At 40.7% G+C, this 17,037-nt stretch overlaps 1 protein-coding gene and 1 long non-coding RNA gene across 2 annotated transcripts in view; both read left to right on the plus strand.

The window, feature by feature from the left end:
• Window positions 1-5,581, plus strand: part of LOC130180290 (uncharacterized) — a 32,120-nt gene extending 26,539 nt beyond the window's left edge. The window contains exon 3 of the long non-coding RNA XR_008829385.1: window positions 1,565-5,581. This is a non-coding gene — a long non-coding RNA (uncharacterized LOC130180290). The remainder of the gene's footprint in view (window positions 1-1,564) is intronic.
• A 2,920-nt stretch (window positions 5,582-8,501) lies between these two features.
• Window positions 8,502-16,679, plus strand: cdc25b (cell division cycle 25B). The gene is made up of 15 exons (XM_056394477.1): window positions 8,502-9,027; window positions 9,222-9,304; window positions 9,795-9,846; window positions 11,072-11,113; window positions 11,284-11,317; window positions 11,685-11,819; window positions 12,226-12,345; window positions 12,451-12,597; window positions 12,764-12,841; window positions 13,063-13,251; window positions 13,772-13,876; window positions 13,966-14,028; window positions 14,140-14,238; window positions 14,428-14,673; window positions 15,441-16,679. The coding sequence occupies exons 1-15, from the start codon at window positions 8,813-8,815 to the stop codon at window positions 15,579-15,581; spliced, it is 1,749 nt and encodes a 582-aa protein (XP_056250452.1). The 5' UTR covers window positions 8,502-8,812; the 3' UTR covers window positions 15,582-16,679.
• Window positions 16,680-17,037: the final 358 nt, after the last annotated feature.

Raw genomic sequence — 17,037 nt, forward strand, 5'->3', positions numbered from 1 at the left:
TATTATGGTGTGCGTGAGTGTTGTAATCTATTTTCATTTGCATCAATTTGCATATCTGATGTCAGTGTTTGGTTTGTTCTGCTTATCTTGTTCCAGTGGTTTTGTGCTAAGCTGCTGTTAAAAGTGTATAAACCGCTTATTAATGCAGTTAAATCAGGGGGAGTTATTACTGCTGCGGTGCCTTTCTTATTATTTTAATGTAAAAAAAATGTAAGTATCACAGTTATTTTCTGTAAAATATAATGAAAATTCAAGTAAAAACATAGTGAAAATATAAATACATAGATTGTTGATACGTATAATTATTAAAGGACAAGTCAGTCTCCCTCTCTTGTCTCTGAAACCATCAGAAACTGTTTGACTTGAACGTCTCCCGGTCATAAAACTGCACCTACAGCTGATGGTGGAGATCTGGGTTTGAGCTCCCAGCACACGGGCTGCAGAGATTAAGATCAGCTAATTAAAGGCTTTAAACTCCCGAGTGTATTCAAACACAAATTCTCACACTGAGGCTGTTTTTTTCAGTTTGGAGCGGGAATCATCAGACAGACACTTAACAGGTCTGCTCTACACAAATGCACCAAACCCTTGTCTCACATTTGTAAATTTACAGCACAGTGAGCCGGGCGGAGATTCGACCACATGTACATTTGAAGAGAGTGAAGATGTTCACGTCTTTGAAACGGCGACTTTCTCTCATTTACAACTCAACCACTGAAACAATCTGTCGGTCTCAAGGCGCAGTAGCTGTCTCTGGTACATATACTGTGATATTTGATGCTTTACAAACAAAAGTCAAGTGAAGTCAGTTTTATTTATGTGAATTTGCCTAAAAAGAGATATACAGTTTGTTACATGTCTATATTTAATGGTTTAATGTTACATGTAATTGCTTAATTTGTGCATTTCTGTAAATCCTCCTTCTACCTGAGAGATGAAATTGACCATAAAAAACTCTTTATTTGTTTATAATCACCTTTATGTTGTATTGTTGTCATATTCTTAATTGTTTGTTTTAACTGATGTGTTTTAAACACATTTTTTTATCAGTAATTTGCTACTGTAGCAAGAGCAGAGAAATTAAACAAGTAAAAGTGTCTATTTCCTTCATATTTTTTAAAAGAATAATAAACTTGACTTACTAATAATAAACTAACAAATCACAACTGCTTTACAAATTCAAATTTAAAACGGTTTAAATAAGTATATTTAAAGAGAGAGAATTAAAAATTAAACACTTAATATTTTACATTAAATAATAACAGAAATTATCACTTGCTATCACTTTCACAATCATCATATTGATAAAGTGAGTTTTTTTAACAGTTGCTTCAAAGCCTTAAATTATGTTTTGTCCTCAGAGAATTTCCTTGTATTTTTGATATCGACCTGTTTCTCCCTCCTTCAACTTCACAGTGTCTCTCTTTTAAAAAACACTCAGATCCCTGTCAGGATGTGTCACTTCGCTCTATAAACCTCCTCCTCCTCCTTTAACCCCCTCACACACCCTCTGCAGCCTCCCGTCTTCCTCCCCTCCTCATCTTTTGTCTCCCTTTCCCTCCAGAATTCCTGGCTGGAGGCTCGAGCTCTCCACCACTGTGTTGTCGTCCATCTGCCGGCTGCCGGGCCTCCTCCATGAGCAGATGTTCACTCCTTCTTCCACGACCTGAGCCTGGAGGTGTGTGTGTGGTGGTGGTGGTGGTGTTGGCTGACCAGTGGAGAGATGACCCACACCATGGGAAAGTCTGCATTGACACTAGTAGAGACAAAACAGAGGGAACAATGGTATGGATGAATACCCAGGAGGTGGAGGGGCGGGGGAAGCAGTGGCTGGCTGACCGTCTCCATGCATACATAACCGTCATTCCTCTGTGGAGTAGAGCAGCAACATCCATGACTCCTCATCTGGAGAGAGGATGATCATTTGTGGTCATCATCTGTACGTGTTTTTCAAATGTCTTGATTAAAACTAAGATAAACCAGAAGAACCTTATAAAAGACTGGTGACAATCCTTCGATAAGAGGTGTCACTACTTTAAAGTGGCGGCCCAAATCCTCCTTTACTGTACACACAAGAAAGGAAAATGTTTTACGACAACATATCTGCTTTGGATCAATTTACAAATGTTTATCTGGAAAAACCTTCTTATCTGAACAGTGTGAGAGAGGGAAACCAGAAATCCTGTGGGAAGGGGATTTCTGCTAATAACAGAGCAAATCACAGCATGAGGTGCTGCTAACGTGTGGAAGAACACATGACAGGAACTGTTGAACATCTTGGGAAAAGCAGTTATTTGCCTTCTTGCCAAAGGGTAGATGAGATGATTGATACCATTCCCATGTTTGTACAGTAAATATGAAGCTACAGCCAACAGCTCATTAACTTAGCATAGTACAGAGAGGAAACACAAAAGAGAGCTAGCTAGCATGTCTTTGTCCAAAGTTTCAAATCATGCACTTAATGTTCCAACGTCTTGACTTTGACATTTCTGTTTGTGCACAGATTAAACAAACAAGATTTTAAAATGTTAGTCGGTAAAATCTAGACACGTTGTTTGGTGTATATTTTTTAAAATGTTGGACAGCGCTAGGTTAGCTGTTTCCCCATGCTTCTGTGTTTAGCTAATAACCTGTTAGCTTCATTTTTACCCTACAGACATGAGAGTGGTATCAGGCTTCTCATCTAACTTGAAGCAAAATGTCAGTAACTGGTTAGCTTAGCATAGTGCCTGGAAAGCAGGAGAAACAATATGCATTCGAGTGCCTCTAAACCTTGTTTTAAGGTTTTACATGCTGGAGCTATAAAACAACAACCCGACAAGTTTTCCTTTTTGGTTTGTGTCCAGATTGAAGTATATATAAGATGTTAATCAGTAACACTTAGACGTGCTGGTGCCAGATTTTTAAAAAACAACTTTGCACAGATCCAAGATAACTGTTTCCTGTGTTTCTAGTTTTCATGCTAAGCTAAGATAATTGCCTGCTCGCTCTAGCATGGACAGATATGTTTGCATCTAACTCTCAAATGTTTAACTCTTCTATTAACTGCAATGAAAAGTGTTTTGCTTCTCCTATCTCAGGATTTCTGCTTTCCTGCCAGAGGACTTTTCAGATAAGAACTTTTTTCCAGATAAGCATTCGCAGGCTGAGCCGATGCAGACCTGCTGCCGTTGTGTCTTGTGTGTGTGTGTGTGTATATCGAACCAAAATAATGGCAGCATCTGATGTGGCATTATTCAGATTTATCACTGTGAAACTTCTCAGTTCCTCTTTATGTGCCGGTGGTATCATGAAGAACTCATCACTTAATAATCATGTGAAGCCACAAGGGTTAACGGGCTTAAAGTGATGCTGTTTTCATGGGTCTAACTTTGTTTGTGCTGTTATTGTCTTGGATTTAACTGGAGTGGGACAACAAGGGAAATTGAAGCGATGAAGTGTTTCATCACATAGACCCTAAGGCCTTAAATAACTGTGATCAGGCCACAGAGAAAACACACGGTGTCATTTACACACTTTTCTTGTGAGCAGCAGTGTGTGATGTTAATTAGCCAGAGCGCGGTGTCATCAGTTTGCGGTGTCTCCTCCGTCCATGTGACAGTCTGGGTGCTCTGTAATGAAGCTGCCACTGTGCTAATGACCTGTTTGAACTAGTGTCAATGTTAATGCAGATAAGACGAATGCAAATGATCGAGCTGAGTGTCCAATCGAGTGGTCATCGACCGTTAGTACCCTGCACTGAGGTGGAGGTTGTCTGTTAATTGTCCAGTGTTGGTAAGAAGATCCCTCCCTTAAGTACAACTTTGAAGTACTTGTACTTTACCTGAGTATTTCTGTTTTATGCTATAGTTTATAACTAATACTCCAATACATTTCAGGGGCAGTTTGTATATCTGAGAGGTATAAGTAATATTTCTTTACTGATTAAGATTTTACAACCAAAATGTATTAGTCAGTTTATAAAATATGATGCGTTAAAGATTAAACTGCTCTACAGTTTATAAAGTCGTTTTATTAGCTCCCTCTCGACTAGTTACAACATTTAAATGCTTCTTACATGTTAATGCAGCAGTAATAATAATAATAATAATAATAATAATATATATATAACAGGCAGTAATATAACACTGACAGGGTTAGCTGCATAATTCTGATACTTTACCACTTTTATGGGTCGAAGTTTGATTTCTGTGTGAAGCAGCAGAGGGTTTGTTTCTGCTTTTATTTTGTGCGTCTGTACTATTTTGAACCTTTAGGACTTTACTAGTATTTAAATATCTTTGCACAGCAATTACATGTCGATTTATCTGAGTAGAATTACATTTGTTTTGATTTCAGTGGAGAGTTAGAGTCACATTATTATCTGTATGCAGCTTCAGCGAGAATAAAACACACTGAATCCCTGTTAAGTCAAGTCAAGTCAATTTTTATTTGTAAAGCGCCAATTCGAAACAGAAGTTATCTCAAATAGAGCATATTTCAAATAGAGATTAATTTCAAAGAGACCCAACAATTCCCACCAATATATATATATATATAAAGGACAGTATTGGCAGTAACAGCAATAATGATTTTCACATTTTCAGCATTTTCACAAATAATCTGCAGCTTCTGTCGACAAAATCCATCTGTCTTTCACAAAGGTCACCTTGAGAACAGAGACTGAGACAGAAGACTTTACTGAGCAAGTAGTGTTCTTGTGTGTGTGTGTGTGTGTGTGTGTGTGTGTGTGTGTGTGTGTGTGTGTGTGTGTGTGTGTGTTTGTGTAAGCTTCCCCCTCCCTTTGTAGCTACACCCTCTACCTCCAACTGTAAATGAATGGTTTTGAAAACAATGCAGACCGCTGAGTATTGAAGCCATCAGTGGGGAAGAATCATTTATGAGCGTCCCAATTACAGGTTAACACAACTGCCTGCAGATAACCACACGCTGGTCGTCTAAGTGAGTCACAGTGTGAGATAAATACAGATAAGATTGGTCCTAATACACTGCAGTAATGAACTTTATCCTCAGAGAACTTTTTTTTATAGCAGCACTTATGAAAGTCGAAAAGGTTGGTTTTATGTCATTAGCTCAGGTTGTTTCAAAGCTCATCAAGTCTTTAACAAGTTATGGGTTCAATGATTGAACTGTAACTACACAATTACACGTATTCTGTGCAGTTGATCTTTGTGTTATGTTGTCAATGCAACAGTAATGTAGGATAACTTTGACATAAATTTAATCTGGCTGGACGTGCACTGTGATGGATTACAATAGGCTGCTGGTGGGTTTTCATTAGCCTGCTTTGCATAATGCATAATATTTACTACTTACTTAATATATTTCTCATTTAATTAGCATGTGAAGCCATGAGGGTCACAGGACTGAGATGAGGTTGTTCCTCCTACAAATAAAGGAAAAGTTTCACTAATTTAAACTGAACTAATGATGTAATGATTGGGAGTATGTTGAAGATCAGCTTTCAGACTTTCTCATGTTGGTTGTTAGAGTCTTCTCTTCAGCAGATTGTGAAACTTGCTTCCTTGTCATTTGTGCGTCTGTTGGTTTGAGCTTGTGTAATAAAAAAAAGAAAAGGAAAGCAGTTGTCAGTGGGGAGTCAGTGCTGGTTTTGGTGGGAACTGAAGGTGTCGGGAGGGTTGAGGAGGTTTTATTCGGGGTGAGTCGCTCTCTCTCTCTCTCTCTCTCTCTCTTCCCCCTTTTGTCTCTTCTTTTCAGATGTGGGGTGTGGGAGCCTGGAGTCACTGGCCCGTGCTTTTACCTCTCCAGGGAAATTCATTAAACCTTATTTACATTCGTGATGCCAATCACACAGATACTTTAACCGAACAAAGACTGCACGGTGGTTAACTGTTATTCCACCAGCCAAAGGTCAGTACACCTCCCTGCTCACAAGCTCAGGTTTGCTAAAAACGATACTGAAAGATCTACGGAAACAAACAGAGCTGATGTTCTAGAGTAGGTGCCACCTGGTGACTTATCTGAATTGCACATAACTGTTCATTCAGTCTTGCAAATGCAGACAGGACTGTGCTGTGATGGAAGAAGTTCCCAAGGTGAGGAGAAAAGTCGCATAAACCTCTAGGCAACATCCTGAGGTGTTTTTACTGCTAACATCGGTCCGGTTTTGTCAGCTGGAGTGCCTCAGCGGTCTGGTTGAACTAGTTAAAGGCAAGTGTGTGTTGTGTGTTTGACTTTACAAACCTTTACAAAGCTTCCACCAGGGACCTTCCACTGAAACCTTTCACATCACAATTCAAACTTTCCAGTATTTATGATGCAAAAGCTTAAAGAAAAGGATGGTTGGTGTCAAAACCAGCAGGGACAGCACCAAGTAATGACTTCTTCCACAAACAAACCCATTTAAAATCCCTGCAGTTTACAAAATCACTTCCTCATAGAGCCACAGTTCAGAGTTTTCATCTGGGTATAAGAGGAAACAGTTCCTATTTTAAATAAAAACATGGATGTGAGGTTGTTTAAATTCTGATTTCCTGAAACTTATATGTAGTTGCGATTTTACTCACATATGAAACAGGAAGTGATGTTTGATGAAGGAAGACATAACCAAAACCACTTTAAAAGATGTGATACCAGCTCACACACGCACCCACAAATTCAAATCACCCTCATTCTAATCTAAACATATTCAGGAACAACAAACATCTCAGTTCATGATGTTCGACTCTGTTCTCCCTGAGTTCATTTTGCTTTTTACAGCTTGAAAAGATTCACAAATGTAACATGATTTCAGAGGGTAAGTTAATCTTTATTATACCCCCGAGGGGCAATACTGTATGTTGCACAGCCAGCAGTGAAAACAAACCATTAACAACAGTCAACACACACCAGTCAACACACACCAGTCCACACGCAAGAGTGTGTGTGCGCTGGTGGAACAGAAAGGCAGAGAAACAGCAAAAAGGAAGTATTCATTCATGAGGGAAAATCATTTCTTTTGTTTGAGTCACTTTGAGTGGGAGGCGTATGAGCCTGGCGGCCATTACTGGTATGCATTCACACGGCCAGGTCACAATGTGCTTAACCAAAATGTTGCAATGATGAGAGGACTTAACTTTAACTCTAACTTTTTATACTTCCATTACATGTATAATACTACTGTACAAGTAGTAGGCTATTACTACTTTTACTTAAGTATCTAGAGTGGATAATTAAGGACATTTAGTCAAACAATACTTAAAAACTAGTATGACGACCGTGTACTTGAGTCTTTTCATATACTCCACTACATTCAGAGGGAAATATTGTACTCCACTATATTTATTGGAGCTGGAGTTACTAATTACTTCATCAATTAAGATGCTATCAAAATATATGAGGAGCCTATAAACTGTGATGCCTTGTTATACATTAACTGACCCAACATGATATACAAGCAGAGCTGAATTGATCAGACAAAACATGAAATTTGGGTGAAGGCATTTCTCACTATTTTCTGAATTTTTACAAACCAAACAATCAATCGATCGAACGGAGGAAATAATCATGATTTACAGTCATAAAATAGCTGCTTTATAAATTATAAATATTAGCTCCACCTCAGCCAACTACAGCAGTAAAATGCTGCTCCTACATAAACACACATGCGGTAATGATGAACTGATGTTATCGCAGTCACAGGAGACATTGTTTTACTTTTGATTTTCAGTGAAGGACAGGAGTGTGGCAACACTTTTACTTATAATCTGAAAACCTTTGCCCCCCGTGAATATCTGAATATTTCTACCATCACTGGAATTAATCCAGTTCAGTTCCACTCAAAATATTATCCTCATCCCTCAGGGGCAATTTGAAGTAAGTTTACAAACAAATGTACATATAAACTGTTAATTTCCTTATATAGACACCTAAATACAAAAATACTAAATATACAAATAGTTTAAAGAGTTGAAATATTAAGGATTTAAAATAATGGCATGTACACAACTGGGCAACAATGTCTAAAAGCACATACACATAAGTTAAAAAGCAGAAATCAAAAGTGCAAATGTATTTATGAGTTTAGACAAACTTATGCAGTAAGATGATGCAATAATCTTTGACCTCAGTTCAGATAAACTGCTATGTCTTTGTTTGTAGGATACTGGCTTGCAAGCACAGACATGTTGCAAGTGAGGAAGGGGTTTGCCAAACTCATTTTCTATCAAATATTTCATAATCTCTCTCTCTCTCTCTCTCAGCAGCCATGTTAATTGTTATTCTATGAATTTAAACCAAACAAAAATGGCAGTCAAAGATTCATGTTTCATGCCTACATTGATGAGAGTTTCAGCCCACAGTCGAGAAGGTCAGAACAAAAGATATGTGAGAGGAAAGATGAAAATTTAAAAGGATTGTGTCACATCCTCCTTCTTCTCCCCCATCCGGCGACAGGACAACGGCGAGAGCTGTTCCGCGCTCTGATTGGCTGAGAGATTGCCGCTCCAGAGCTTATATTTTGAACATAAATACGAGCAGCCCCCGTCTCGTTTTCTCAGAAACCAGGGGCTGTCAGAGAAGGGAGTACGCTGTGCTGCAGCTCTCTGCCACAAACAACAACTATGTGGTTTTACTAACTTAGCAGGACTGAATCAAAGTTTTACTCCATACGGAACCACCGAGTCACTTCCAGCCGGAGTTTCACTTCGTATGGTTTGGAAATGTTTTCTTAAATTGTTGCTAGCTAACTGGTTAGCTCCCTTGTTAGCTCGAAAGTCTGGACCGTCTTGCTAACTTATTGGCACTCTCCTGCCCGAAATTCAAACTAAAGCAATAACGACCCGCGGGATTCATACAAATTGGACAACCAAAGATGGAGTCGGTTCATGTTTTTGGCAGCACCAGTCCTGTTAAAACTGGTTTGAAAAGCAGGCCCGATGGGATCCCCGGGCTTTCCTCGTTCTCCCTGTCCGACCTCAGCTCAAAGAACTCCCACTGCAGGGATCTGTTCTCCCCTGGACCCGCGACTGTACTATCTCCTGTCACCAATTTGGCTCTGGACATGAACAATTTAGCTGGACTCGGCAGGTATTATCATAATAATTATTATTATTATTATCATTATTCTTTTTCGTTGTAGTTATAGTAGAAGTAGTAGTATTACCGTTTTATGTGTTATTTCTACAAAACTCCCATTTATTCCAACCCTTAACCTAGCATGCGGAGTTCGGTTTGATGTTCACACTATTGTTTTTATTCTTGTTCATCTCTTTCCCACACAGCCAATGTGATACTCCAAAAAGGAGAAAGCATGCACCCCTTGAAAAGGTTCCCTCCTTTGCCTCTGACGTCTCATCTGATGCTGGTGAGCTATCCTGAAAACCTATTGTCTGTGCTAATTGATGCCATTAAAATTGATGCCTGAGGGTTTAATGTACATCTGATCTCAGCTAACTTTAAATGTGGTCATGAGATGAGTATTGTCAATGGTTGCTTTAACTTATTTTTAGAGCTTATTTTTCAACTGAAAATTTATTTTAATGAATTTTTAATCTCTCAATCATGAGGATTTACTATTTTCATTGTCTTTTGTGATGGTTAACTGAATAACTTTGGGTTTTGGACTGTTGGTTGGACAAAACAAGCAACTATTATGCAGCATCACCTTTGCACTTTGTTCCCTCTTTTCTGACTTCTGGATTTAACAACCCCAAACTAACAGTTTAGTATTCATGCAACTGGTAAAGTATTGTCATAATCCACTGGTATTCAGCTGGTTTTTGATGCCAGTGTCCCATCCTGTGCTCTACCACCTGGTGTATATATCGATTTGTGACGCAAATATCTTCCCTCAGGCCTCGGCATGGATCCCCCGAGCCCCATGGATGCTGTTGAAGTGGAAGACACGTAAGTTGCACTGTCCTCTTCCTGTCTGTTCTAATCAATCAGCTTGTGAGCTGTGCCCCTCTGCTTCCCCCCCCATCAACCCCCTCCCCACCTCCACCCTGTGCTTGGGCTCAGCTGAGCCAAGCACCATTTCTCATCTGTAGGATTATTGTTTTACCGTTGGCTTTAAGATTGCAGCTTCACTTGGTTTTACTAAGCAGATTAGCCATTAAGGCATTTCAGTTTAACTTTCTCTGTGTTTTAAAGTTGAGTGAAAAGAACATGTCTGGAATTTTATAGTTGTTGACTATTTGAATTGTTTATGTTTTCAGTGGAAAGTAATTCTTGACACTCTGGACAAGTTAAGAGATTAAGCAGAAACTTGTACTCAGCATTATCTTTATCAGTTTGTCAGCATATCCTCAACTACCTAATCTTGGGTGGCCCTTCTCTTAATGCTCAGTTGGGTGAGCCCCTGCAGACATCTGCCGCTGTCTTATGTGCGAGTTCCTTTACAGCAGCATTTGGTGCTCAGGACCTCATTCACTTCCTTTTACAGCTGTTTGGTTGCTAGGAGTTTTCTAGGTTGGGGGGAGGACGTGGCCTGCGCTTGGGTTTAATGATAGCCCACCCCCTCTGGGTTTTGGCACACTCTTCCCATGCACTGTTATTTCAATAGGAAAAAGGGGGCAGGAGATTTTTTTTTTTGCATCACGTCTATTGAAATGAGGGCACCCCCAGAGAACAACTGCCCCCCACCCCCACCCCTTCTCGTCTGCATTGAATGGGACACGCTCCCCCCCTCGACAAACAATGGGCCCTTGCAGAAAAGGGGTTGGCAGCATTGGCTCTAGCAGGCATATGGTAGATTAGCTGATCTCTGCATCCCTTCTCCTACCGCCCACCCCCCTCTCCTGGAGCGGCACACTGAGCTCTCCACTCAACTTATTTAGCATACAGGTGGGCATAACTCCAGTGCAAAGGCCACCTCTTACGTCTATGCATTCACCCAACTTCCTCTAGTCCAACCGTTCGTCTTGGTTTCTCAATAGAGCCAGAGATTCTTTGTAGTTTACAGGCACACAGTGTCCCAACTGGCAATTAAGGTCTTTCAGCCTCTTGCTGCACTGGGTTTTATTACAAAGACCTGATACTTTTCGTTTGAGTACAGCGTTGTCTTCAAATCTGTTGCATATTTTAACCATTTCATACCTATTCTGAATAGTCTCCAATTTCTCTGTTACAGATTTGAAAAGGCCATTCAACAGTCCAGCCGAGTTGTCAACGAGTAAGTTGCTTTCCAGTCAATATTCTAAAATCATTAACCGGTGTTTGGCTGTTATTGCCTCTCCGTATTTGAACTACATTGCTCTCCAGGGAGTATTATGCTACATAAACTAAAAAAGCCTATTGATTTGATTTGTATTGACCGCTTCCTCTCCCTTCTATCAATTACAGGAGGATACCAATTCGAAGAATCAACTCATTGCCAGTAAGCAGATTTATCATGTTTACAGCTCTTCATGCTTTGTTTGAATTTGTTTAATCTCTGGCTGATGTTCAGGGCTGCCAGATGCTGCAAGACTGTGGCCAGTTGTAATTCAGCTGTCAAACATCAAAATCACTAAAAATGAAATCTCAAAAAGTTTAAGTTTACGTCTGTTTAAAATAAAAGTGGAAAAACTGCAAGAGACAAAGGTCTCAAATTGAAGTAAAAATAACATTAAAAATTCAGCTCGGTCTGGTAACAACATTTTGTCTTTAAGTTAGTTGGTACAAAACAGTGTTAAACCACCACAGAGCAGCTTGTTTCCAGTTGCTGAGCCTCTGCTGACTGGCTCCCTCTTCTCCCCCCTCAGCCCCAGCTCCTGGGTTTCAGTCCGTCTCTGAAGGGTCAGGAGGACTCCCACCGCTATGGAATATTCGGTCAACAACCCTCCCAAATAAATGCCGCCTCCTCCTCTCAATACGACAACAAAGAGAACATGCCGGAGGTCAGTGGTGTTTGTTTTTCATCAGTAAGAACCTACATTGTTAAATGGGCTTTTTCCTGGTCAAAAGCTAACATGGAACTTTGAGTAATGCTCAGAAAGCTGATTTGTTGCCATGGCGAAGGCATTGCATCATTTGTCTTAACATTTTGGTCGATCCTTGGCTTTTTATTTCACCTTAAAGTCATTAGAATAACATTGGTTCCAATATCAAGTGTTAAAGTTTTGGACACTTTTTTTTTTTTTTTTTCCATCTGTAAGTTTATGGTTGAAACAGAATGCCTCTAGAAATATTGTGTGTAGATCAGCAACAGATCAGCAGCCACTGAGTTTTATCTATAAAGTCGGGACAACTAGGTGTTGGTAATGTTGAGCATTGATGAATTTTTTTTAAATATTGTATTTTCAGGAGGGTTTTGAATTCAAGAAACCAACCATGCCAGTGTCGCGGAGTCGTGTGCGCTCCTTTAACTGCGGACAGACAAAGGACGCGTTTGCCCGCCGCCCCAGCTCGGCTCCAGCCCTCATGGTACGTGGCCCTCTGAAGAATCGGTGTCTGTCGTTGTGCACAATGTTTTAAAACCTGGCTCTAGAAAGATGCAAACTCTCCTTATCTTTTTTTCCCCTTGTCCAGTTTTCCTCACCTCCTCCAGTCCAGCATCTGGACTTTCATGACTCCAGCCCCATGTTCCTGAGACGTTCCTCCCTCACCTCTCCTCTAAACCATGATGATGATGATGGTGATGACGGCTTTTTGGACGAACTGGATGACAACATGGAGGTGAGGCCCTGTCACTTTACAGCTTGTCTGCCAGTAAAATAAATAAATAAATAAATAAAATCCAAAAAACCCTCTGTCTGAAATCGCTCCCCCAAACTGTTCAAATTCAAGAACAGATTTTAAGTTTTGTTTCTAAATTGCATGACAACCCCTGTGTCTTCTACAGAACAACTCCGGGATGCCGATGGGAATGGCCAGCTTGCTCACCGCCCCGCTGGTGTCCGACACCACAGGAGAAGACTCTGTAAGTTTACCTACTAACAAATAAAAGTAGCAGCATTGGCTTCATTGTACAATCTGCTAATCTAGAGAGAAGCAACAGTTGTAGCAGGAATGGGTTTTTTTTTTTTTTTTTTTTTTTTTTTTTGATGTTGTCCCATTTCATATCACATGATGCTTGAATTCAGGAACTTAAACATTATGCCATTCAGTCTGATGATTTTATTTATTTTTTCCCTCCTTCAGCCTGTGATCCGCTGCCGGCCACGAAGCCTGTTCCGCTCGCCCTCCATGCCCAGTCCGGTCTCCCGTCCCTCTGCGAAGCGTCCCGACTGCCCAGGAGATGAAAACACACCGGTCAGGGTGAAGAGGCGACGCAGCCTGGCGGGAACACAACCCACCACCCTGGAACAAAACCCCGAATCCCCACGCATGGTGAGTCCTCACATCCATCAGTAAAATAAAGTATTTGTCAGTGGCTGATTTAAATTTAGTTTGTGCATGCTTCTCACGGTGTTCAGAGATGAGTTGCCTGTAAATATGGATCACTGGAGCTCAATGTCCAGTACTGATCAGGTCCTAGCTACTAGCTGGGAATGCTCTTTTCTAACGGAAGCTTAAATAAGTCAGAAAATATATTTTTTTTGAGCCGCTCGTATCTTGGAGCTGCTGTTATAAACTTGCGAGCTGATGGTGTGACGCTGGATATAATGTAGAAACGTGATCAGTTTAGACTGAAGGCACAAACCTGATGCTACAATAAATCAGCAGCTTAAAAACCAGTCTCCACTGACCGTCTGTTGACTCCTTAGTGGAGGTGGAGAAATGGCTTCTGATTCTGAAACGACCCCCCAAGGCTGAGCGGCTATTGTCACCGGCTTTTTGTTGACGATCTCGAATTACCTCATTTTCTCCCCGACCGCCTCCTTAAGTCTCTCCCTCCTCTTCCTCCCAGAGCTGCTCAGTGCTCCAGAGGTCCAAGTCCTTCTGTCAGACCGATATCGAGAAGCTGCTGGACAATCAGGACGGCTCCAATGAGCTAATAGGAGATTTCACCAAGGTGAGGAACACCGCACAATCTTCATCTCTGGTGACTTAATTCTGCGAAAATGAACCCATTTAATCTAACTTCCTCTCTTATCTTTTTAGCCTTTCGTATTACCCACAGTGGAGGGCAAACACCAAGACCTCAAGTACATTACCTCAGACGTGGTGAGTGGAGGCTCTTGGCTGTTTCTCTCTTCGTCCTGACGAGTACTTTATTTCGAGACTTTCCCTTTATTAAGATAAAACATTAAAGTGTGTTGTGTCTGTGTCCTTCAGATGGTGGCAGCTCTGACTGACCAGTTTAACCATCTAGTCGAGCGGGTCATCGTCATCGACTGCCGCTACCCCTACGAGTTTGAGGGCGGACACATCAAGGTGAGTCAGCATCTACCGACACGTGAATGACAAATTATAATTTCATTATCGACCCACCTGATGATTCTTTTCTTGATTTTAATGAAATGATTGATCAGTTACCAAATTTGTAACAGACTGATCTTCTGTCTCGGGGTCAGTTCCTGTACTTGATAAACTAAGTGTTTGGTCTGATCCTTGTCGTCTCAGGGAGCTCTGAACCTGCACCAGGAGGAGCAGGTGTCGGATTTCCTCCTCAAGACCCCCATCATGCCGCGCTGCCCGGAGAAACGAGTCGTCATCATCTTCCACTGTGAGTTCTCGTCGGAGCGCGGCCCTCGAATGTGCCGTTTCGTCAGGGAGCGAGACCGCGCCATGAACGACTACCCCAAACTCCACTACCCCGAGCTCTACATCCTCAAGGGCGGATACAAAGACTTCTTCCCTCCCTTTCAGGTTAGTTGTTGACAAATCAGACTACCACAAGGTCCATTCAGCAGACTTTGATTCTGTCATTGACTTTATAGTGATGTACAATCATTGTCGATGATGTTAGGGAGGATTTTATAAAGGCTAATGAGACCCGATGTGCAGCAGCTATTTCTGCTAGCCAGGTTTGTTACTGGAAACCACTCGACATCAGCTGTTCTGTGTCACAACAGTCTGTAAGAGTGCGACCATGTGATACTCAGAGCAGAGCTGAACTGTTGTTGGAGACATTTTAGGGAGTTTTGATTGAGGATCCAATCATCCTGTTTAATAATTATGTTCTGATCATATCTGATTGATGGATGAGGCTTTGTGCTTCTATCTTTTGGACTAGATAAATATGACAGTTGGTCCCCAAGATAAAAGTATGAAAAATAATGCACTTTGCCAAGTTTACGTTCTTGTTTTTGTTGAAGTAAACTGGACAATCGAAGTTTTTATCCACATCCAAGTTACATTTTCAATATCATTGTAAAACATGGAGACACCAGCCTGTAAAGACGTTAGAGCTTCATTCTAGTCTTGTGTGATGGAATAATTTACTTACTAGCCTTTTCTGAGCTTTCACTCCATCTCGGTGAATGTCTTCACCTTTTTAAAAAAAAAAAAAAAAAAAAAACTCAGAAAAGGCTAGTAACATCAGAAGCTTGTCAGATTTAAGGAGGTAATTCATTGAATGAAACCCTCGATGGCTGTTCAGCACTCTGAACTTGTCTCATCATCTTCCTGCGCAGTCGCAATGTGAACCTCAGTCCTACCGGCCCATGCACCACGAGGACTTCAAGGAGGACCTCAGGAAGTTTCGCCTCAAGAGTCGCACCTGGGCCGGGGAGCGCAGCAAGAGAGACATGTACAGCCGACTGAAGAAGCTGTGAGCGCCGCCTCGTTCCACCTTTCACTGCCTCTGAAACACACACTGCCCCCCCCCCCCCCCTCCCCGAACAGACTGAGTGCAAATTTCTCTCAGAGCCCAAGGCCCCCACCCCACCCCACCCCACCCACCAACGAGGAAATAAGTTATTGAGATTGCGCCAACAGGAATGGGATTTTTCTGAAGTCCCCAAATTTTCATTTAACTATAACAAAGTTAGCTATTTATGCAAATCTAAAGAGGGAAAGACGAGAAATGATGAACACTTGACCTGAAGATGTCGCTGAGTTGCAGTAAAACAGATTTGTGAAGCAATGTGATCGTTTTAAAAACCACTTGGACCTACTGCCTTTTTTTTTCTTTTCTTTTTTACCTTGTCACTATGCTTGTGTAAGCGAGCGCAAATCACTGCCAGATTTCTATACAGCAACTGAACCACACTGCCAAGTCTGAAGTTTGTCTTTCAGTCTCCTCACTGGATATTTTTGTTTTTCTTTATTTTGCATTTGTCGTGTTCCACCATATTTAAGCACTTAATTTAAAAACCTGAAATGGTGAGGTGCTTTTTTTTCTTTTCTTTTTTTTTGATACTGCTTTTTATAAAACTTTTTAATGAATTTTGTTGGTCCCCATTTAGACATTGATTTGTTGAAAGCATGCCTTTTTCTAGGCATCCCCAAAATGTAAATTGGATATTTTTATGACAACTTCTAAAAGGTTTAAGATTAATGCAGAATTGTGTTGTTTTTTTTTTTTTTCTTTTCTTCCTGATCAGTTGCAATATTTGGTCTTGTCTCTCTTATTTCTTTATTTTTATTTTTATTTTTTTCTCGGTCAGAAGAAACCAAAGCAAACAAACTACCTGTTAACTTTGCAGTGAGATTTTTCTGATGCTGCAGGTCAGCAAGTGTGAGAGGATTTTTAATCTTAAGAAAAACACATTTTGTTTTGCTTTCAATCCCTTAATGTTCAGAGATAAAAATGTCTTCCACTCTGCTGAGCTAAATGATGTCCGTTTATAAACGACTCGGGTGGGTTGAATATTTTGGTGCAGACTCGTGGGGGAGCTGCTGAAATAAAGATCCAATGTGCGTTCAAATGAGATGTACAGTATCCTATGTTTTGTTTTTTGTTTTTTTTTTTATTGTGAGAATTTCATATTTGTGCAATGAATGTGTTCTTTGGTAGGACTGGGGATTTCTGCACAGACACTCGACTGGTGTTTGGGTGGTAGAAACACTGAAAGCGCCAAATTTAACAAAAGAGGCTAAACTTCTCTAATGTCACATGTCTAAACAAACAACACAACTGATCTTACCAGTGATCTGCAGCAGCTTTTAATACAAACACCTTTCAGCAAGAACTGGGTTTATTTAGTAACTGGATAGCTTTACTTTTATCATAGCAGTGTGACCAGGCATCTGACGGCAGCCTTTGAAACGTAAATACTTGGTGTCACA

The sequence above is a fragment of the Seriola aureovittata genome, chromosome 13, assembly GCF_021018895.1.
Source record: "Seriola aureovittata isolate HTS-2021-v1 ecotype China chromosome 13, ASM2101889v1, whole genome shotgun sequence".
In the NCBI taxonomy this organism is placed as follows: domain Eukaryota; kingdom Metazoa; phylum Chordata; class Actinopteri; order Carangiformes; family Carangidae; genus Seriola; species Seriola aureovittata.

What these genes read in the sequence shown, in the direction of transcription:
- cdc25b (XM_056394477.1), top strand. Translation starts at nt 8,813, where the DNA reads ATGGAGTCGGTTCATGTTTTTGGCAGCACCAGTCCTGTTAAAACTGGT. An exon ending in AACTGGATGACAACATGGAG is followed by an intron (nt 12,598 to 12,763) that starts GTGAGGCCCTGT and finishes TGTCTTCTACAG; the next exon opens with AACAACTCCGGGATGCCGAT. An exon ending in ACTTCTTCCCTCCCTTTCAG is followed by an intron (nt 14,674 to 15,440) that starts GTTAGTTGTTGA and finishes CTTCCTGCGCAG; the next exon opens with TCGCAATGTGAACCTCAGTC.